This window comes from Oncorhynchus masou, chromosome 22 (genome assembly GCF_036934945.1).
Source record: "Oncorhynchus masou masou isolate Uvic2021 chromosome 22, UVic_Omas_1.1, whole genome shotgun sequence".
In the NCBI taxonomy this organism is placed as follows: domain Eukaryota; kingdom Metazoa; phylum Chordata; class Actinopteri; order Salmoniformes; family Salmonidae; genus Oncorhynchus; species Oncorhynchus masou.
The window spans coordinates 21543619-21565015 of NC_088233.1; the positions used below are offsets into that span (position 1 = coordinate 21543619).

The 21397-nt window shown below is 44.3% G+C and overlaps 1 protein-coding gene across 1 annotated transcript in view; it reads right to left on the reverse strand.

The window, feature by feature from the left end:
* The window catches only part of LOC135508795 (neural-cadherin-like), a 112174-nt gene that overhangs the window by 86300 nt on the left and 4477 nt on the right, over positions 1-21397 (reverse strand). Inside the window, exons 2-6 of the mRNA XM_064929011.1 lie at positions 12746-12943; positions 10801-11026; positions 10125-10329; positions 8735-8846; positions 5007-5256 (exon numbers count right to left, since the gene is read on the reverse strand). Of these exons, the coding sequence (XP_064785083.1) occupies positions 5007-5256; positions 8735-8846; positions 10125-10329; positions 10801-11026; positions 12746-12943 (991 nt within the window). The remainder of the gene's footprint in view (positions 1-5006; positions 5257-8734; positions 8847-10124; positions 10330-10800; positions 11027-12745; positions 12944-21397) is intronic.

Below are 21397 nucleotides of genomic sequence, written 5' to 3' on the forward strand. Positions count from 1 at the left end.
GACAATAGCAAACAGGCCTGATTGCACACACACATCAGATCAAATCAAATAGGTTTGTCACATGCACCAAATACAACAGGTGTAGACCATACCGTGAAATGCTTACTTACATACCCTTAACCAACAATGCAGTTCAAGAAATAGAGTAATAGAAAATATTTACTAAATAAACTAAAGTAAAAATGTGTACATGTAGGTAGGGGTAAAGTGACTATATGTAGATAGTAAACCGCGAGTAGCAGCAGTATAAAAACAAAGGGCGGGGGGGTCAATGTTTATAGTCCAGTTGGCCATGTGATTAATTGTTCAGCAATTTTATGGCTTGGGGGTAGAAGCTGTTAAGGAGCCTTTTGGACCTAGACTTGGCGCTCCGGTACCGCTTCCCTTGCGGTAGCTGAGAGAACAGTCTATAACAATTATTTGGGCCTCTGACACCGCCTAGTATGTACTGTAGGTCCTGGATGTCAGGAAGCTTGGCCCCAGTGATGTACTGGGCTGTACACACTACCATCTGTAGTGCCTTATGGTCAGATGCCGGGCAGTTGCCATACCAGGTGGTGATGCAACCGGTAAGGATTTTCTCCATGGTGCAGCTGTAGAACGTTTTGAGGATCTGGGGACCCAAATGCCAAATATTTTCAGTCTCCTGGAGGGGGAAGGGTGTTGTCGTGCCCTCATCACAACTGTCTTGGTATGTTTTGACCATGATAGTTTGTTGGTGATGTGGACACCAAGGAACTTGAAACTCTCGACCTGCCTCAATCCAGCCCTGTAGATGTTAGTGGCAACCTGTTCGGCCCTCCTTTTCTTGTAGTCCATGATCAGCTCCTTTGTCTTATTCACATTGAGGGAGAGGTTGTTGTCCTGGCCCCACACTGCCAGGTCTCTGACCTCCTCCCTATAGGCTGTCTCATAGTTGCCTACCACTGTTGTGTTATCAGCAAACTTAATGATGGTGTTGGAGTCGTGCTTGGCCGCGCAGTCGTGTGTGAACAAGGAGTACAGGAGGGGACAAATAATGCACCCTTGAGAGGCCCCTGTGTTGAGGATCTGCGTGGCAGATGTGTTGTTGCCTACCCTTAATACCGGGGGCGGCCCATCAGGAAGTCCAGGATCCATTTACAAACTGAGGTGTTCAGTCCCAGGGTCCTTAGCTTATTGATGAGTTTGGTGGGCACTATGATGTTGAACGCTGAGCTGTAGTCAATGAACGGCATTCTCACATAGGTGTTCCTTTTGTCTAGGTGGGAAAGGGCAGTGTGGACTGCGATTGAGATTGAGTCAACTGTCAATCTGTTAGGGCGGTATGCAAATTGGAGTGGGTCTAAGGTTTCCGTGATGATATGGTGGATATGAGTCATGACCAGTCTTTCAAAGCACTTCATGGCTACCGACGTGAGTGCTACGCAGCGGTATTCATTTCGGCATGTCCTGATAATCCGTCTGGCGCCACGGTCTTGTGAATGTTGACCTGTTTAAAGGTCTTACTCACATCAGCTACGGAGAGCGTGATCACACAGTTGTCCAGAACAGCTGGTGCTCTCATGCATGCTTCAGTGTTGCTTGCCTTGAAGCGCGCATAACAGGCATTTAGCTCGTCTGGTACACTAGGCTCACGTCACTGAGCAGCTCACAGCTGGGTTTCCCTTTTTAGTCCGTAATAGTTTGTGAGCCCTGCCACATCTGACGAGTGTCAGAGCCCTTGAGGGTATGGTGGTATTTCTTATAAGCGCCTGAATTAGTGTCCCACTCCTCTAACCCTTCAGCTCAGTGTGGATGTTGCCAGTAATCCATGGCTTCTGGTTGGGATATGCATGCACGGTCACTATGGGGACGAAGTCGTAGATTAACTTACTGATGAAGCCAGTGACTGAGGTGGTATACTCCTCAATGCCATTGTATGAATCCAGGAACATATTCCAGTCTGTGCTAGCAAAACAGTCCTGTTGCTTCGCATCCACGTCATCGGACCACTTCCGTATTGAGCGAGTCACTGGTACTTCCTGCTTTAGTTTTTGCTTCTAAGTAGGAATCAGGAGGATAGAATTATGGTCATATTTGCCAAATGGAGGGCGTGGGAGAGCATTGTATGCATCTCTGTGTGTGGAGTAAAGATGATTCAGAGTTTTTTTCCCCTCTGGTTGCACATGTGACATGCTTGTAGAAATGAGGTAAAACGGATTGAAGTTTCCCTGCATTAAAGTCCCCGGCCACTAGGCGCACCTCTTCCGGGTGAGCATGTTCTTGTTTGCTTATGACCTTATACATCTCGTTGAGTGAGGTCTTAGTGCCAGCATCGGTCTGTGGTGGTAAATAGACGGCTACAAATAATATAGATGAAAACATTCTTGGTAGATAGCATGGTCTACAGCTTATCATGAGATAGTCTACCTCAGGCGAGCAATACCTCGAGACTTTTTTAATATTAGACATCGCGCATCAGCTGTTAGGCACACCAGATGTAGCTGTTCTATCCTGCTGATGCATGGGAAACCCTGGCAGTTCTATATTATTCGTGTCGTCATTCAGCCACAACTCAGTGAAACATACAGTAAGATATTACAGTTTTAAATGTCCTGTTGTAGGATAATCTTAAAGATGTCTGTCTGTGTGTGGAGATGCACGCATGCACACACACACACACACACACACACACACACACACACACACACACACACACACACACACACACACACACACACACACACACACACACACACACACACACACACACACACACACACACGTGTCCACAGACATTGCAATTCATGTATGGGGATTAGGGATTTAATTAGAATATCACACATTGCGACATCAGTGAAAACAGCAACATTGGGAAGACTGTATCAAGCACATAGTCAAAGAATCAGCAGAGTTATGAGCCTGGCTTCACCTGCCACTTTGATTTAACCCCTACTATGAGCCGGCCAAAGACAAATTATCATGTTTGCTGGGATGTTGAACTCATCCCTTTCACAGTGCCAGCCCACTCTGTGACATTTGATCAGTGCCTTTTAAAATGTCAACAGTGATTTGCTTGCTGTGTGGTGTTGGAAACTGGGATAGCCAAGCCAGGAACAAGAGACTAATAGACTGGTGAAGTGGGATGTTTGGGTAGAGAGGCTTGTTCACTTGTTTGGTAGAGGATTGGAGAGAGGGTGGAGAGGGGGTTGCTGGGAAAGCCATGCTTAAGGGGGAGGAGAAAAAACAAGTTAAATGACACGGCAGTGATATGTGGAAGAGAGAGAGGTACAGAGGTATAGAAAGAGAGAGAGAGGGAGAGAGAGGGAGAGAGAGGGAGAGAGAGAGAGAAATAATAGACAGGAGTATAATGTAAGAAGAGGGGCAGAGTTTGAGAGAGTGAGTTTAAGTTGACTTGTCAGCAGAATGCAAACCTGTGTGTGTGTTTGTTTGTGTGTCTCCGATGTGATTGATGGTTTTCAGAAGAACGCTGATGGGTGATTAATCTCCGCCAGCGGTGACAGTCGCCGTGGCAACTTGAGTGACCTGTAATCTGTCATCCGGCTCAAAGGGCACTTCACGCGCCTCTAGAAGGGACTGCTCAGGCATTTCTCCGCTGAGTATCACTCCTCCTATCCTCAATGTATCTCTTCCTCTTTCTCGCTGATCTAAGGAGACGATACCACACAAAACTTACCCTGTCTGCCGGTTCAGTCTGATACCTAACACTTAGACATGAGAGGGCATCTTAGATGTGCTTGCGCTCTAGCGAAGTTCTCTGGCACATGACTGACAGTACAAGACCTGAGTCACTCAGAAGAGTTAATGCAGCCAGCAGATATGAAAATCGTCAAAAACTGTCACCCTCCTCCCTGTCAGATTTCCAAAAACACCTTCACCCACTTTACACATGGTTTGCTCATTTTGATTCTAAGATACCTGTATGGTATTACCTCTCAATTGGGTAGGGTGTAATCTGTGTGTCACACCCTGACCATAGTTTGCTTTGTATGTTTCTATGTTTTGTTTGGTCAGGGTGTGATCTGAGTGGGCATTCTATGTTGTGTGTCTGGTTTGTCTGTTTCTGTGTTTGGGCCTGATATGGTTCTCAATCAGAGGCAGGTGTTAGTCATTGTCTCTGATTGGGAGCCATATTTAGGGAGCCTGTTTTGTGTTGGGTTTTGTGGGTGGTTGTCTCCTGTGTCAGTGTTTGTACCACACGGGACTGGTTCGGGTTTTCACGGTTCTTGTTTTGTAGTTTATTCATGTATAGTTTCATTATTAAAGAACCATGAATTATAACCACGCTGCATTTTGGTCCACCTCTCCTTCCCAGGAGGAATCCCGTTACACTGTGTGATGTTTGTTTGGTATAATTATGTGCAGTATATTAGGGCGGCAGGTAACCTAGTGATTAGAGCATTTTGGCCAGTAACCGAAAGGTTGCTGGATCGAATCCCCAAGCTGACAAGGTAAAAATCTGTCATTCAGCCCCTGAACAAGGCAGTTAACCCACTGTTCCCCGGTAGGCTGTCATTGTAAATTAGAATCTGTTCTTAACTGACTTGCCTAGTCAAATAAAGGTTACACATAAAATATTAGTAACAAGTGTATCAATTGATCTTTTAAATCTGTCACTACTACTATAGTATAGAAGAACTCTTCACCATACAGCTAAAATGGGAGGATGGGAGAGGGATTATCCTGCGAAACTGGACTACTGATGGAGCGGGGGGGGGGGTTGTAGTTCAATCCTAATGGAGGAGGAGGGGGTTGTAGTTCAATACTGATGGAGGAGGATGGAGTTGTAGTTCAATACTGATGGAGCGGGGGGGGGGGGGTAGTTCAATACTGATGGAGGAGGAGGGGGTTGTAGTTCAATTGTTATTGTTCTGTATTTTGTTATGCTTTAGGGAGGGTAGCTAATGCTTTTGCAACAGATAATGGGGATCCTAATGAAATCTTAAAGTACAGTATGGTCTACTGATGTTGGGGGAAGAGGTTATGGGGTTTGTAGTGTACAGTAGACCTGCATATTCACTCACACAGTCTGGGAGAACTCTGGGGCCTGGTCGTTGATGTTGGCCATGCGGATGCGGATGGTGGCGGTGCCCGAGTGAGGCTCCTCCCCGTTATCCACAGCCATCACCACAAACTCATACAGGTGGTTGGGCCTCTCGTAGTCCAGACGGCCCGCAGGGAAGATGGTTCCGTGGGGAGAAATGCTGAAGTCTGGGCTTAGAGTGTAGTAGGTGAGCTCCGCATTCAACCCAGAGTCACAGTCACTGGCTAACACTGCGGCAGAGGTACAGAAGGGTTGTATCTATTAGGCACCAAATCGGAGAAAAGGTACTGAAAACAAGAGGGGACAAGCTGAACATTTCCAATAAGAAACACACATTTCGGTTTCCGTTGCAATATGTTTTTCTATGGTGTGCCCAAATGAACACGACCCTGGTCTCTAAGGTCACAGTCTGGAACAGAAATCTGATGAATCTGTTGGCATATGTCGGCAAAGCTGCACGCTTGCATCTATTTATTACTGTAACAACAGAATCATTTCAGAATAATTCATTGTAAGGTCTACAACAGGCGTTTAGGTCACCAGGCTGCTCGTTATGGCGTACATCAGTCACCATTGTTACGCACATCTGCGCATAATGACACTCACCTGGACTTCATCACCTCCCTGATTACCTTCCCTATATATGTCACTTCCTTTGGTTCCTTCCCCAGGCATTATTGTTTCTGTTCCTGTGTCATGTCTGTGCGTTGTTAGCGTTTCTTGTTTTGTTTCATGTTGCATTTATTTATTAAAACACTCACTCACTGAACTTGCTTCTCGAGTCCCAGCGCACACATTATAGAAATGCTTACCAACAATGCAGGTTTAAGAAAAAAATAAGCCCTTAACCAACAATGCAGGTTTAAAGAAAAAAATAAGTGATAAGAAAGCATTTACTAGGTAAATTGAAGTAAACAATAAATAAAGATTTATTGGAAAAAAAATATGAAAAATTACTAATAATTAAAGAGCAACAATAAGATTACAGTAGCTAGGCTATATACAGGGGGTACTGGTACAGAGTCAATGTGCGGCGGCACAGGTTAGTCGAGGTAATTAAGGTAATACGTACATGTAGGTAGAGTAAAAGTGACTATGCATAGATAATAAACAGAGAGTAGCAGCAGTGTAAAAATAGTCTGGGTAGCCTTTTGGTTAGCTGTTCAGAAGTCTTATGGCTTGGGGGTTGAAGCTGTTTAGAAGCCTCTTGGACCTAGACATGGCGCTTCTGTACCGCTTGCCGTGCAGTAGCAGAGTGAACAGGGTATGACTAGGGTGGCTGGAGTCTTTGGATATTTTTAAGGCCTTCCTCTAACACCGCCTGGTATAGAGGTCCTGGATGGCAGGAAGCTTGGCCCCAGTGACGTACTGGGCCGTACGTACTACCCTCTGTACTGCCTTGTGGTTAGAAGCCGAGCAGTTGCCATAGCAGGCGGTGATGCAACCAGTCAGGATGCTCTCAATTGTGTAGCTATGTAACTTTTTGAGGATCTGAGGACCCATGCCAAATCGTTTCAGTCTCCTGAGGGGGAAAAGGCATTGTGGTGCCCTCATCACAACTTAGTGTGTTTGGACCTTGACAGTTTGTCGGTGATGTGGACACCAACGAACTTGAAGCTCTCAACCTGCTCCACTACAGTCCCGTCGATGAGAGTGGGGGCGTGCTCGGCCCTCCTTTTCCTGTAGTTCACGATCAGATCCTTTGTCTTGATCACGTTGAGGGAGAGGTTGTTATCCTGGCACCACACTGCCAGGTCTCCAACCGCCTCCCTATAGGCTGTCTCATCGTTGTCGGTGATCAGGCTTACCAAACTTGATGGTGGTGTTGCAGTCGTGCTTGGCTGAGCATGCACCCCTGAGGGGCCCCCGTGCTGAGTATCAGCATGGCCATTGTGATGTTACCTACCCTTACCACCTGGGAGAGGCTCATCAGGAGGTCCAGGATCCGGTTGCAGAGGAAGGTGTTTCTCCCAGGGACCTTAGCTTAGTGATTTGCTTTGTGGGCACTATGGTGTTGAGCTGTAGTCAATGGATAGCATTCTCACATATGTGTTCCTTTTGTCCAGGTGGGAAAAGGCAACAGAGATTGGGTCAGCTGTGGATCTTTTGGGGCGGTATGCAAATTGGAGATAATGGTGTTGATGTGAGCCATGACCAGACTTTCAAAGCACTTACCTTGGTGTTATTGGGCACAGGGGCTATGGTGGTCTGCTTGAAACATGTTGGTATTACAGTCTCGGTCAGGGACATGTTGAAAATTTCAGTGAAAACACTTGCCAGTAGGTCAGCGCATGTTTGGAGTACACATCCTGGTAATCCACCTGGCCCCGCGGCCTTGTGAATGTTGACCTGTTTAAAGGTCTTACTCACATCGGCTACGAAAAGCGTGATCACACAGTTGTCCAGACCAGCTGGTGCTCTCATGCACGCTTCAGTGTTGCTTGCCTCGAAGCGAGCATAGAAGTCATTTAGCTCTACTGGTAGGCTTGTGTCACTGGGCAGCTCACAGCTGTGCCTCCCTTTGTAGTCCGTAATAGTTTGGAAATCCTGCCACATCCGACGAGTAGTACAATTCAATCTTAGTCCTGTATTGATGCTTTGCCTGTTTGATGGTTCGTCTGAGGGCATAGCGAGATTTCTTATATGTGTCCGGGTTAGAGTCCCGCTCCTTGAAAGAAGCAGCTCTAGCCTTTAGATCAGTGCGGATGTTGCCTGTAATCCATGGCTTCTGGTTTGGGTATGTATGTACAATCACTGTGGGGACGACATCATAGATGCACTTACTGATGAAGCAAGTGACTGATGTGGTGTACTCCTCAATGCCATCGGAAGAATCCCGGAACATATTCCAGTCTGTGCTAGCAAAACTGCACTGTACTTTAGCATCTGCGTTATCTGACCACTTCCGTATTGAGCAAGTTACTGGTACTTCCTGCTTTCATTTTTGCTTGTAAGCAGGAATCAGGAGGATAGAATTATGGTCAGATTTGCAAAATGGAGGGTGAACTTTGTACGCGTCTCTGTGTGTGAAGTAAAGCTGGTCTAGAGTTTTTTTTCTTCTGGTTGCACATGTAACATGCTGGTAGAAATTAGGTAAATAGATTTAAGTTTCCTTGCATTAAAAAATTGGAGACTTCATTAATAGTAGATTTCGTGCACCAGCTGTTACTGACAAATAGACACAGACCTCCACTATAAATTAAACTTGTTAAAGAAAAAATCTTTGTCCAGTACGAGGTGAGTAATCGCTGTTCTGATGTCCAGAAGGTATTTTCAGTCATAAGAGGTGGTGGCAGAAACAATATGTACAAAATAAGTTACAAATAATGCAAAAAACACACACAATAACATAATTGGTTAGGAGTCCTTAAAACGGCAGCCATCCCTTCCGGCGCCATCGTATACTTTTGAGGACCTTTTGGGGAGCAACCATTGATTCCTATTCAAAATCCTATTTTCTCTAACCTTAAACCTAACTCTAGCCCTTACCCTAACTCCAAACTACTAACCCTAACCCTAATTGTAACCCTAACCCTAAACTAACCACTAAGCCCAAAATTTCCTTTTTAGGACCGGCCAAATGTCCTCACCTGTCTGAATTCTCCTTTACTATTCTTTACTATTCTTGTGAGGACTTCTGGTATAGTAAAAAACACACACACAGCACACAACACACACTAGGAAGACAGAGCTGCATTCTCATCTTACCTTGCAGGAGAGAGGTTGCTGTGGTGACTGTCTCAGAGACTCCATCAACACTGTAAATGGACTGGAGAAATTCTGGGACACAGTCGTTCTCATCCGTTATCACCACCTGGACCTGCTCAGGGGAAACGAGAGAGAGAAGAGGGGGATGAGGAGGAAAATAATATGGGGAAAGTTGGAAGGGAGGGAGCCAAGAGGGAGAGGAGATGGGGAAATGAGAGAGAGACAAGAGGGGGACAGGTGACAGAGAAGAGAGGGAAATAAATGGAAAATTAGCAAGTCTCTCGTGACCCATAGTTCTACATCTAGGACACAGAAGTGGGACATTTTGTTAAGACGAAATAAAATCCTGCGGGTATAATGCTTTACAACTATTTATAAGGGCGTATAAGCCTTTATAATGTCTTATAACAAAACTTATAATAGGTTATGTTTTTATGTATCAACATCTCAACTGACTCAAAATAACTGCTATTTCGTCAAGATCATTATGAGATGAAAATGTGTCATTATAACGGGGTTATTGATGCTCATGATGTATTACAATGCATTATGACCGTATCGGTAAACAATAAGTCAATTGTTACTTAAATATCATACTGGGAGGAGAAAAACTAAATTGCACTTTAGTTTCTAAAAGTTGCCACCTCAACATTTCCTTTATCTTCCAGCTCATGAACTCTGCTTCTAAAATGGAAATGTTCCCGACCTGTCTTTGTGGCAGAACTAGGCCCTTAGCGCTGCACCCGTACTCACTCACTCGCTCTGTCCCTCGCTCTATTTTCTCTCTCTCTCTCTCTCTCTCTCTCTCTCTCTCTCTCTCTCTCTCTCTCTCTCTCTCTCTCTCTCTCTCTCTCTGTCAGAGTGTAAAGCATGAAGTGACAGCTGAGTAATAGCACTGAAAATAGCTGGAAAGGTTTCCTATAAGCCAACACTCTACGTCCAACAGACCAAGTCAGATATAAAGTTCTGTTTTCTATCTGAAATGGGGAGTGTGGAATAAATGTCTGACAAGATAATTGGATGACAAAATCATGAACTAAATAATTGAGAAGGTTTAAATAAATTCTGGTAAGCACTTCCAGGCTGAATTCTATAGGGAGATGGCTGTCTGGTCAACTTCATGGTTGCTATAGATTTGCTCGACACCTCGTGACAGTCATTACTGTACATACAACACTTACACTGAGACATAGATAAGAAAGTAGTGTGACAAATTTGAGATTTAGGTGTCCAGACCATCCCTAGTTTCACAATGCCTTCCTTCCAAGTCCCGTTCTTCACTGGATCGAATGTGAGGAAGTCTGGAAATCGAGGCTAAATGCACACACATACACATACATCCCTCCTTTAACCCCACACACACCAATTGCACACACACTCCATCACTAACTTCGATGGCGCTGCTGAGGCCCCCTGGACCCTCACTGGCCCTGACCATGAGGAGGTATCGTCTCTGGTCATTCTCATAGTCCAGCGTGCGGGTCAGGCTGATCTCCCCCGTCTCCTGCTGCATGCTGAACAGGCTGCTGGGATTGATCAGCAGGCTGTAGCTGATTGGCTGCTTCTGGAAGGAGATGGCCAACACCACCAGGAAGCTTAGAGGAAACAGAAATATGTCATTAACAGTATTCTAATAGTATAGTGCTACAGTTCTGGACCAAAATAAGTGAAGTTGTGCCTGTTGTGGGACCAAGGATGTTCCCAATGTTGCTGTTTTCACTGATGTCGCAATGTGTGATATTCTAATTAAATCCCTAATCCCCATACATAGTTGAATTGCAATGTCTGTGGACACGTGTGCGTGTGTGTGTGTGTGTGTGTGTGTGTGTGTGTGTGTGTGTGTGTGTGTGTGTGTGTGTGTGTGTGTGTGTGTGTGTGTGTGTGCACCTGCGTTAACATGTTGAGTGTGTATGCATCTAGCCTGGCCTCAGATCTGTTTGTGCTCTTGCCAACTCCATTGCTGTCATTGTCAAGCCATGTTTGTGTGATAGCACAAACAGACTGGCACTCAGGCTAGTGTATATCTATGTCATATGTGTATAAACCTATACACTCCCAGTACTCACGACTGTCCCTCTGGGGTATTCTCTGGTATGGAGATAACGTAGGACGTGTTGGTGAACTGTGGTGCTCTGGGTCCTGCTATGACCGACACCATGGCCGGAGCACTGCGGCTTCCCAGCCTGTCAAAGGCCACCACACTCAGCAGATACTCCCTGTCTCTCTGCAGGGGGAGACCCGTGGTCAGGACGTGACCACTCTTCTTGTCCACTGCAAAGCAGCCATCACCACCTGTTAGGTACATCAATCAGGCAATACATATATTAATGAATCAATCAGTCAGATTTATTTGTAAAGCCCTTGTGTGTTGTGGCATTGATGTGAAAGGCATATTTCACCTGACTTGACCTGATTTGACTTGACTAGACGAATAGACTGAGGGTAATATTTCCATATTAATGTATTCATATACAGTAGCAACATCCTAATCCTAGTCTTGCTGTAAATCCATGCACAGATAGTACATTAGAGTAACATAGAAGTAAGGCTACCAACAATCACACTGTATAGAACAAGGTCACATGTAAGCCAGTAGACTTTGCTGCTGCGCAAGATCAGTGCTGTCATCCTCTTTAGATGAAGAGTTAAACCTACGGAATGTTTGGAGGATTAAGTCATATAAATCATTGTTAAATCTGATTTAAAAATTCTAAGCGGGTGGTTGCTGGTTTCCATTTAGATTGTACCACTTGGGGCTCATCTGATGTCAGTGCTTAGTTACAATTCATCTTCAACATCTGTTTGAGTAGAGTGAGGAAAGAGAAGTGGGTCAATCCCCTCAAAAAGTGGTACTGGTGGGTTTGACTGGTCATTTGGTGAGGGTTTTATCTGCATCAGTGGTAGTGCACTGAGTTCATGCAGGTCAGAGAAGAGTGGCAGACGGATAAACCCACCCCCCCCCTCCAGAACCCCCTCCTCAGCCCGCAGGGGCTCCACAGATGCAGATCTCTTGACTGGACCCAGTGGTGTAGTGCTATTTTATTAGCCACAAGAGCACATTTTCCTTTTTATTAGTCTACTGTATGATATCATTTTAGAATATACATATACTATAATGCATTATGCAAATGTAATGACGGCCTATACACATAGTGGCTCAAATAACATGTCATAAAAGGCCTACCTTATTATAAATTAGGCTTTCATCACTGTCAATCATGAAAGAAAAATGTTCACGTTTTACAGGTGAAAGGTCCATGAGCCATCTGCATGCCAACCATTTGATCCCAATCACTTTCATGGGATTATGCATTTTGATTTTATTCTTCTTGAGTGATGTAAGTTGCATATTTTGTTTCAAACAAAGCATATTTAGCCTAGTTGCGTGGCTGTTGAGTTCTGGTCTCATGAGGAGAAAAATGTAACAAATTGCCTAATTACATGGTGTTTTTGGTCTAACAGTAAAGCCTATCGTTATACTATGCTATTATATTTGGTTTGTATGTACAATACTAATGAATCATTGTTACGGTTTTCTTCTATCTCCTCCTCTGACGACGAGGTGTAGCAAGGATCGGACCAAAATGCGGCGTGTAGATTGAGATTCATGTTTAATGAACAAACACACTAAACACAAACACTACAAAACCATAAACGTAACGAAAACCGAAACAGCCTAATACTGGTGCAAACTAATACACGACAGACAAAAGGACACTAAGGACATAAGGACAATCACCCACGAAACACGCAAAGAATATGGCTGCCTAAATATGGTTCCCAATCAGAGACAACAATAAACACCTGCCTCTGATTGAGAACCACTTCAGACAGCTATAGACTTATCTAGAACACCCCACTAAGCTACAATCCCGATACAAAACACACCACATAAAAAACCCATGCCTGACCAAATAAATGAAGAAAAACACAAAATACTTAGACCAGGGCGTGACAATCATTAAGTGATGGGCTTGGCCCACCGTGTGTGTCTATGTGTGCTTTCCGTACCATCGGCCAGAAAGTACTCCACCTCGCCATTGCTGCCCTCATCCCCGTCGCGGGCATGGAGCAGGTAAACCAGCACCCCAGGGGGGGCCTCGGAGGACACCACGGCCAGGTAGGGGTATGGCTCCATAGCCCACTCGGGGACATTGTCGTTGACATCTGTCACCATCAGCTTCACCTTGGTCAGGTACCAGTCAGGCCCTTGAGGACAGGAAAGGAGAGAGATATTGAGTCAACTGAAGATACTAGAACATATAAATAGAATACTGTACTTCCTGCTTTACTGCTTTTTTATGGGTACACTCAATACCCAAGCCAGTCCACCCATCAAAGAAAATTGATGGGGATTTCCATTCTAATCATTCTGTTTCTATGAGCTACACATAGTAAACTGCTCATCAAAATGAGTGCAGTCTAGGGCTACATAACAACAGTATCACCGATATAGTTCTCTGATTGATTCTTGCGCTACATGACTAAAGGCCTTTCTGGGAGTGCAGGATGGATGTCACAATGTCACAAGGGTGAGGAGATGGTTCTTCACTTCAGGACAGCTGCCAGCCCAGCAGACTTCTTTAAACCCTGACTCCCCTGGGAGATTGGCCCAGCCAAGAGCTGATCTGCCCTGACCCAGCAAAGCCAATGTGATCCCCCAGGAGCTTGGCGATAATGCCTTACGTCCACAGACTCTTTGTCACCTGAACACTGCTACTGCCATGCTCCTTCCACACTGGAATGAATAAGAAGATTCCTGCAATCCAATTATCAATCTGCAGGGAGGAACCAGGAGTGTGAAAAAAGAGAGAGCGAGATAGAGAGAGGGAGGGAGAGAGAGAGAGAGAGAGAGAGAGAGAGAGAGAGAGAGAGAGGAGAGAGAGAGAGAGAGAGAGAGAGAGAGAGAGAGAGAGAGAGATAGAGATAGAGATAGATAGAGGGAGGGAGAGAGAGAGAGAGAGAGAGAGAGAGAGAGAGAGAGAGAGAGAGAGAGAGCGAGAGAGAGAGAGATAGAGATAGAGAGAGGGAGGGAGAGAGCGAGAGAGAGAGAGAGATAGAGATAGAGAGAGGGAGAGAGAGAGAGAGAGAGAGAGAGAGATAGAGATAGAGAGAGGGAGGGAGAGAGCGAGAGAGAGAGAGATAGAGAGAGAGAGGGAGAGAGAGAGAGAGAGAGAGAGAGAGAGAGAGAGAGAGAGAGAGATAGAGATAGATAGAGGGAGGGAGAGAGAGAGAGAGGGAGGGAGAGAGAGAGAGAGAGAGAGAGAGAGCGAGAGAGAGAGATAGAGATAGAGAGAGGGAGGGAGAGAGCAGGAGACAGAGAGAGATAGAGATAGAGAGAGGGAGGGAGAGAGCGAGAGAGAGAGATAGAGATAGAGAGAGGGAGGGAGAGAATGCAAGGTCTGAGATGTGGATATGGTCCACAGAGCTCAGTTGACTTCTGAAGTGAGCTGGAAAGGGCTGAAGAGGATACTGTATTGTTCAGAGCTGAAACTGAAGGACTAGACAGAAAAGCACATTCAAACAATGGGTATGCTAAATATATAATCAAGAATGTTATGGCATTGTCAGGAAATTAAACAGTTTGAATGCTAAGCACGTTTTACAGATATTGAGAGATTAAGACTAGGACATAGACATATTGACTCATCAAATGCCATCAATTAAATCCACCTCTATGGGACAATCACACTCTCCTCAGTTGTTCTTTGTTTCACCTTAGCAAGGTTAGGTAGCCAGATTCCCACGCACGTTATCCCGGGGTCAAAGGTAACAGAGGATTTGTCTTAAACCTCCTATGTCTTACTACAGGCTATAAACGTGTCTCCTGTTGCAGGAAGTAGCTACTGACTTTCACCTTTACTGGTTTCCATGACAGCTGTTGTTTACCGAGGAGAAAGAGCTGTATGTCTGCTCTAACCCGACTCTGACCCTCCGTCACTCACAGTCTGTTACCTGGTCTATGATGTGCTATACTGTATTATACTGTATACTGTATGAGTTTGTATGATCTGTCATTTCATTGTTAGAGCACTACAAAAATCTGGATAAAAAAAGGGCTTAGCTAGTGGGCATGGTGGGGGGGTGGAAGGGGGCGTGGCAAGTCAAATCTAATTTTATTTGTCACGTGCCAATATGACTGGTGTAGACTTTACTGTGAAATGCTTGCTCACGAGCCCTTCCCAACGATGCAGAGTTTAAACAATGCAGGCTCCCGAGTGGCGCAGAGGTGTCACTACAGTTCCTGGTTCGAATCCAGGCTGTATCACGACCGGCCATGAGTACCATAGAGCGGCGCACAATGGGCCCAGCATCGTCCGGGTTTGGCCCGGGGTAGGCTGTTAGTGTAAATAAGAATTTGTTCTTAACTGACTTGCCTAGTTAAATGAAGGTAAAATAAAAATATGGCGCGGACGGCTCACGTCTTGCCAGTGTAAAGAAATGTTAGCATTTTTAATCAAATTTCCTGCAGTTGTACAAATTTCTACATGAAGCTGAGAGACATTTTAGGAGTTTTAAAAGCTAATTTACTGCAATTCTACAAATTATGTAATGTTGCCACGTTTTAAAGAACATGTCCTGCGATTCTACACTGCATCCTCTGCCATGGAGCTGAGAGGACATTTTGCAATTTTAAAGCTAAGTTCTTGCAATTTTATGCATTTTGCAATAGCTAATGCTATGTTCTATCTACAGTGCCAAATTCATTGTTTTGAGAATTTTCAATTCTCCCTGACTCTAACTTTTATTTTGGTGATGGCTAGTATTATATTATTTTTATAATATTATAAAGATATATATATAGAGGTCCATTATCTTTTCTACGTTCTTTTATTTTCACTGTTTGTACTTAGGCGAGCCAGAAAAACACTCAGACGGCCCACCCAAGGATTTCAGTGGCAGAAAAATCCCTGTTAGAGGGATAATAACTAAAAGGCAGAGGCTAGAGGAGATAATTAATCTAGTTTTGCTACCGGCGCTTTGAAGTCTGTTTGTGGAGAAAAGTTCTTGCGGATCAGGCGATAGCTCATTTGGATAAATAGAACAGCATCATGGGGGCAGAGAAACTCATCAATGTTCAGATAGTATCTGTGGAAATGTCGACAGAGGCAGTTTACACCAGCTAAAGAGCTGTAAAAAAAGAAATCCAGAATCCATTTATGCTGAGCAATGATCACAGATATGTATTTTTTCAGATCTGGAAGGTCTAAGAGGCACTCTATCAAGGACAAATCACTTTACATTTGGTTAAATACCGTTATGTTATGACAAGCGGGGGGAGAAAGTGCAGTGCTTTTGCAAGTTTCTGCCTTTCCCAGCCATGTCTCTTATAGCTAATGGTGGTGATGATTTTACAAGGCTGGCTTAATAAGCTTGTTATGGAGCGTCTAATCAGTGCCAAGCCACATAATTACAGACCATCCGGACTAGAATGATAATGAAGAGTGTGTCAAAGCCGACGTGTGTGTGTGTGTGTGTGTGTGTGTGTGTGTGTGTGTGTGTGTGTGTGTGTGTGTGTGTGTGTGTGTGTGTGTGTGTGTGTGTGTGTGTGTGTGTGTGTGTGTGTGTGTGTGTGGGTGTGCATGAGGCTCTTATGATCTATGGAGCCACAAAAAGAGCAGTGATAAAAACACTCAGGCTGGAACTCACCTCACAGCATCTCACCTGACTGAGACCAAGTGCTATAATCAAATGAATGTAAGACGAATCAGATTTAAGTCTCCTCTGAATTTACAAAGCCCACACAAAGTATTAACTGTAGGTCAATCGGATGAATAAGGTTTACTGTTCAGTATCTAACGAAAAATAGCATCTGCTAAATGGCTGTAATGAAATGTAACGTGATAAATTGGATAGCAGGTATAACACATTGGGGGTGTCACAGTGTGCTGTTCCCTCCACTGTCTCCCTGCAGGGATGTTGTGTTGTTGCTGCCTGCTGGTAATCCTCTCCTTGGGCAGTAGCTATATAAAGCTGCTAAGTGGCTTGCTGGTATAAAAAAGTTTTCTCAAGTGCTCCTCGCATAGACTGCCCACGGTACAAGGAGGGATATGTGTGTGTGTGTGTGTGTGTGTGTGTGTGTGTGTGTGTGTGTGTGTGTGTGTGTGTGTGTGTGTGTGTGTGTGTGTGTGTGTGTGTGTTCATATGTGGAGTGCAATGCACGGCAGAGAAGCCTAAGAGAACAGAGTAGTATAAGAGGACAGTACAAAGGAAACTGAGCAGCCTAAGTAGTCTATGGCACTACACGAAAAGCTAAACAAAACACTACATGTGAACACACACAAGTGAACATGATCTGTGTATAGTACACAATACAGGACAGCACTTGAACACAGCACAGGAGAGGATTGTATTGCGATATACCATCTAATTACTGTAATTTCAAAGGCTCCACATAATATGGACCCCACACTGATTTGCCTACTGCTTCTTCTTCAAGCTGTTGCAGGAAAATAAAACATGCAACAAATATATCAATTGGGTACCAAATTAATAGAAATTGCATCTGCAAACATAAATACCGATGGTGCATCAGAGACCTTTTAGGTGTGCTTTTTAGCAGTCTGTGGGTATAAAGTGAATTTCAGAGCAGCAGGGAAGAATTAAGATATATTAACCAAATGTTTGCCGCGTTAAAGGGGCCCTATTGTAAATCCCCCCACTGTGAGCCTAAAGCACTGTGAGTCTGGACCAGTCAGCATAGGATCAACACACTGAAAGCTCAGAGGACTGAAATCTATTAAGATCCGTCCTCTGCACTCTGTACTGTAGTGGCTCAAGGCTTCCAAGTTTCGGACACACACAGAGCTCCACAGGCACAGGCACACTCACTAACTGTAATCGTGTGCACGCATGCACTCACACAATCTAACACACCATTTAAATGCAATGCATTGCTGACTAGGTGACACAGAAGTGAATCTAAATGGCTTCACACATATGGAATATATATATACAATATCCTCTATAACAGAATCTAATGTAAAGTCAAATATTCTTTAGCCTTATCCTGCTTTCCTTGTGGGGCTCTCCTTATTGTCTTCTGTTGTGTGCTGCAAGGAGAAAGGACACTAGCAGTAAGGAGATAGTTGTACACTTCAGGCTCTTTCGTCCCTCCAGCTGTTATCACCACACTGGGCCTGAAGTGGATTGGGAACAGTGGGGAGTTCATAGAAACACTATACAACTCTAAGAAAAGACTCTGTAAAAGCCACTTCACAACAGAGAGCCAGAAGAGGGTTGTGGCTAAAAGGAGAGTCATCTCTCTTCCAGGAAAAGTGTGGACATTCCCAGGTCGGGAGCATCTCTCTCTCTCTCTCTCTCTCTCTCTCTCTCTCTCTCTCTCTCTCTCTCTCTCTCTCTCTCTCTCTCTCTCTCTCTCTCTCTCTCTTTCATATTTCCAGATATCTATCCCCCTCTGTAACCAGAACCGGGGGTGTTGTTCATAAAGCAGAATTATTTTGTCCATTCACCTCTATCTGTGGCTATCTGTTTATGTTCGAGGCTTCAGAAAGCTCACGCTCTATGCTGTGCTGCTGTGGTGGAGGGAGGGGTCATGTTTGTGTTATGATGGTGATGGTAGCTATAGGAGCGTAATGATAAGTACGGGGCCAATTTGGAGGATCCACTCTCAGTGGTGTTCTCAGGTCTGGAATGGGATCGTAATGGAGAATAATGGGGCTGCTCTAAAAGCGGACGTGGCCTCTCTGGAACTCTCTCACCCTCCGACCGACTCCAACACTAAGTCACTGAGAGGCCTCTAACAAATCGACACAACACAACACAACGGGTGTTAGCTTGCCTGCTGCCTCTACCAAACCAAGACAACAGGTGTTAGCTAGCATACTGCTTCTACCTAATGAACATAATGGGTCGTTAGCTAGCATACTGCCTCTACCAAACCAAGACAACAGGTGTTAGCCAACATGGTGCCTCTACCAAACCAAGACAACAGGTGTTAGCTAGCATACTGCTTCTACCTAATTAACATAATGGGTTGTTAGCTAGCATACTGCCTCTACCAAACCAAGACAACAGGTGTTAGCCAGCATGCTGCCTCTACCAAACCAAGACAACAGGTGTTAGCTAGCATGCTGCCTCTACCAAACCAAGACAACAGGTGTTAGCTAGCATACTGCTTCTACCTAACGAACATAATGGGTTGTTAGCTAGCATACTGCCTCTACCAAACAAAGACAACAGGTGTTAGCTAGCATGCTGCCTCTACCAAACCAAGACAACAGGTGTTAGCTAGCATGCTGCCTCTACCAAACCGAGACAACAGGTGTTAGCTAGCATACTGCCTCTATTTTGACTCATCACATATGCTGCTGCTGCTATTTATAATCTATCCTGTTTCCTAGGCACTTTACCCCTATCAATATGAACATATCTACGTCAATAACCACATCCCCCTGCACATCAACTCGGTACTGGTACCCCATGTATATAGCCAAGTTATCGTAACTCATTGTGTATTTATTCCTGTCTTTCTATGATATTTATATTTTTCTCTCTGCATTGTTGGGTATGCCCGTAAGTAAGCATTTCACTCTCAGTCTCACCGGTTGTTTACAAAGCATGTGGCAAATCAAATTTGATTTGATTTGACACAAACACTCTCTACACCTCTCCCCTACACACACACACACACACACACACACACACACACACACACACACACACACACACACACACACATTAAGACAGCAGAGTGTTTAGAAGCGTTGTTAATGGGGACAGGAGTGAGGATAAACCCCTCATTTTCTGAATGTAATCCAGTGAACAGCCTGTGCTGTATGCCATCATCTCCCCACACACATCCTAATCTGCATTAGTAGGAAGCCAGCGTGATTAAACCAGATCAATGCTCATCACACAGCGGGAGAGTAGAGGAGGAGGTATCAACACCCAACGTTTAACACCCCTGATCACTAACTTGGATGATTATATTAGTGTGACAGAAGTGACATATTAAAAACAGAAATCTATGATGATCTCTTATTTACATGGTAAATAGGACTATTAAGAGGTCATAATTCCCCAAATCTTTGATTATCCTATATCTCATAGTACAATATTAATGCATTATCAGGGGTGTTTAATTTTTTACAATTTAAATGCATGACTTTCTGGTATTAAATGCTTAATATCAACGTGATAAAAGTATGACTTAATTATGACAAATGTATGATTATTTTATTAAGTACCATACCATTCTTGGGGACTAAATTAAGGATTTGACAGATGCAGTGAATGTTATGCACCCAAGAGATCCAACATAAGCAACTTCATGCAATGAATGATTGAAATTGAATGATTAAAATGCTATGGCTCTGGCCTCCTGGGGCACAAAGAGCACGCATATTTAGACACCACACATCTTGTGCAATAGTCACGATGTGAAACAATTTGAACCTCTCGAAAGCGTTGACACAGAAAACAACTTGATTTAAAAGATTTCTCATGGTTTCTATCCTGAGCGTCTCTGTAGTGTATTATGTGTTGAGCTTAAGACCAGGAACTCTAAGTACAGTACTGTATTGCAGCCTAAGATGGAAGTTACACCCATATCTGGATCATTATGCTTGGTGTGTGTGTGTGTGTCTGTGTGTGCGTGTCCACTGGAAGCACTACTAATGACTCCACCACCATCACTACTGTCCCATCCTCCTCCTCAGACCATCATAAGACTGTGGAGACCATATGTTCTTATTAGTCCACAGCATGAAGCCGGACCCCCACATTGACGACATGGAGAGGAGGACCACATTCATTTGTTCCACAGAGAACAATATGTCGAACCACACGATGAGAACAATGCACAGACATACTGTCAAACTTGGATTAAAGCACACACGGGGGTAGCCCGACCACAGATGCGGAAGCCATAAAAAAAAGCATAGGATACGGTATATGTTCCAACTGTAATGGGAATACAACAAATGGAATGCTAAGCAGTCAGCAGTAGACACAGAGTTGTTCACACATCAGCCTGGGTTGTGGGTAGGCTACATCACCATGTGCTCTCCCCTTCTCTCTCTCTCTCTCTCTCTCTCTTTCTCTCTGTGCACACACACACTCACAAACACACACACACCAACAAGCTGGCCAATACTATGCATACTGATGACTCATGTCAGCCTTGCTTTGTTTTGATCACGAGCCAGCTTCAAATTTCTTCCTTCAATCTTTAATCAAACTGCCAGTTCATCTTTTGACAGAAGTCCCTTACAACATGTTACTTACGGAAATTCCCATCGAAATACTGTACCAAGCAACTCTGCCAGACATGTAATTTTTCTGCAGCAAAATCTCTTTGTCCACAAAACAAAAATTTTCAGAGCTGTCTATACACCCTGTATTTTGGTTTTAATTAACAGCTCTTCTCGTGGGCTGAAAGTTGAGCCGCAACCATTGTTTGACTCAGTTAATTGGACCACAGGGGGAAAAAGGTAAAGAAACTCAACACAATATAGATAAATAAACACAGACTAGACAATTCCTTTGGTAGGTCTGAGTGCCAACACCAATTTTCTATGCTCAGTCTGGTCTTGGCTCGTCTGGTCTGAAACGCCTGGCTCTGATTCATTAAATGGTCCCAGAAAGTTACATCTGTGGTCTGTTCAATCACAGTCCTAACTCTTTACCAGTTTGCAAACT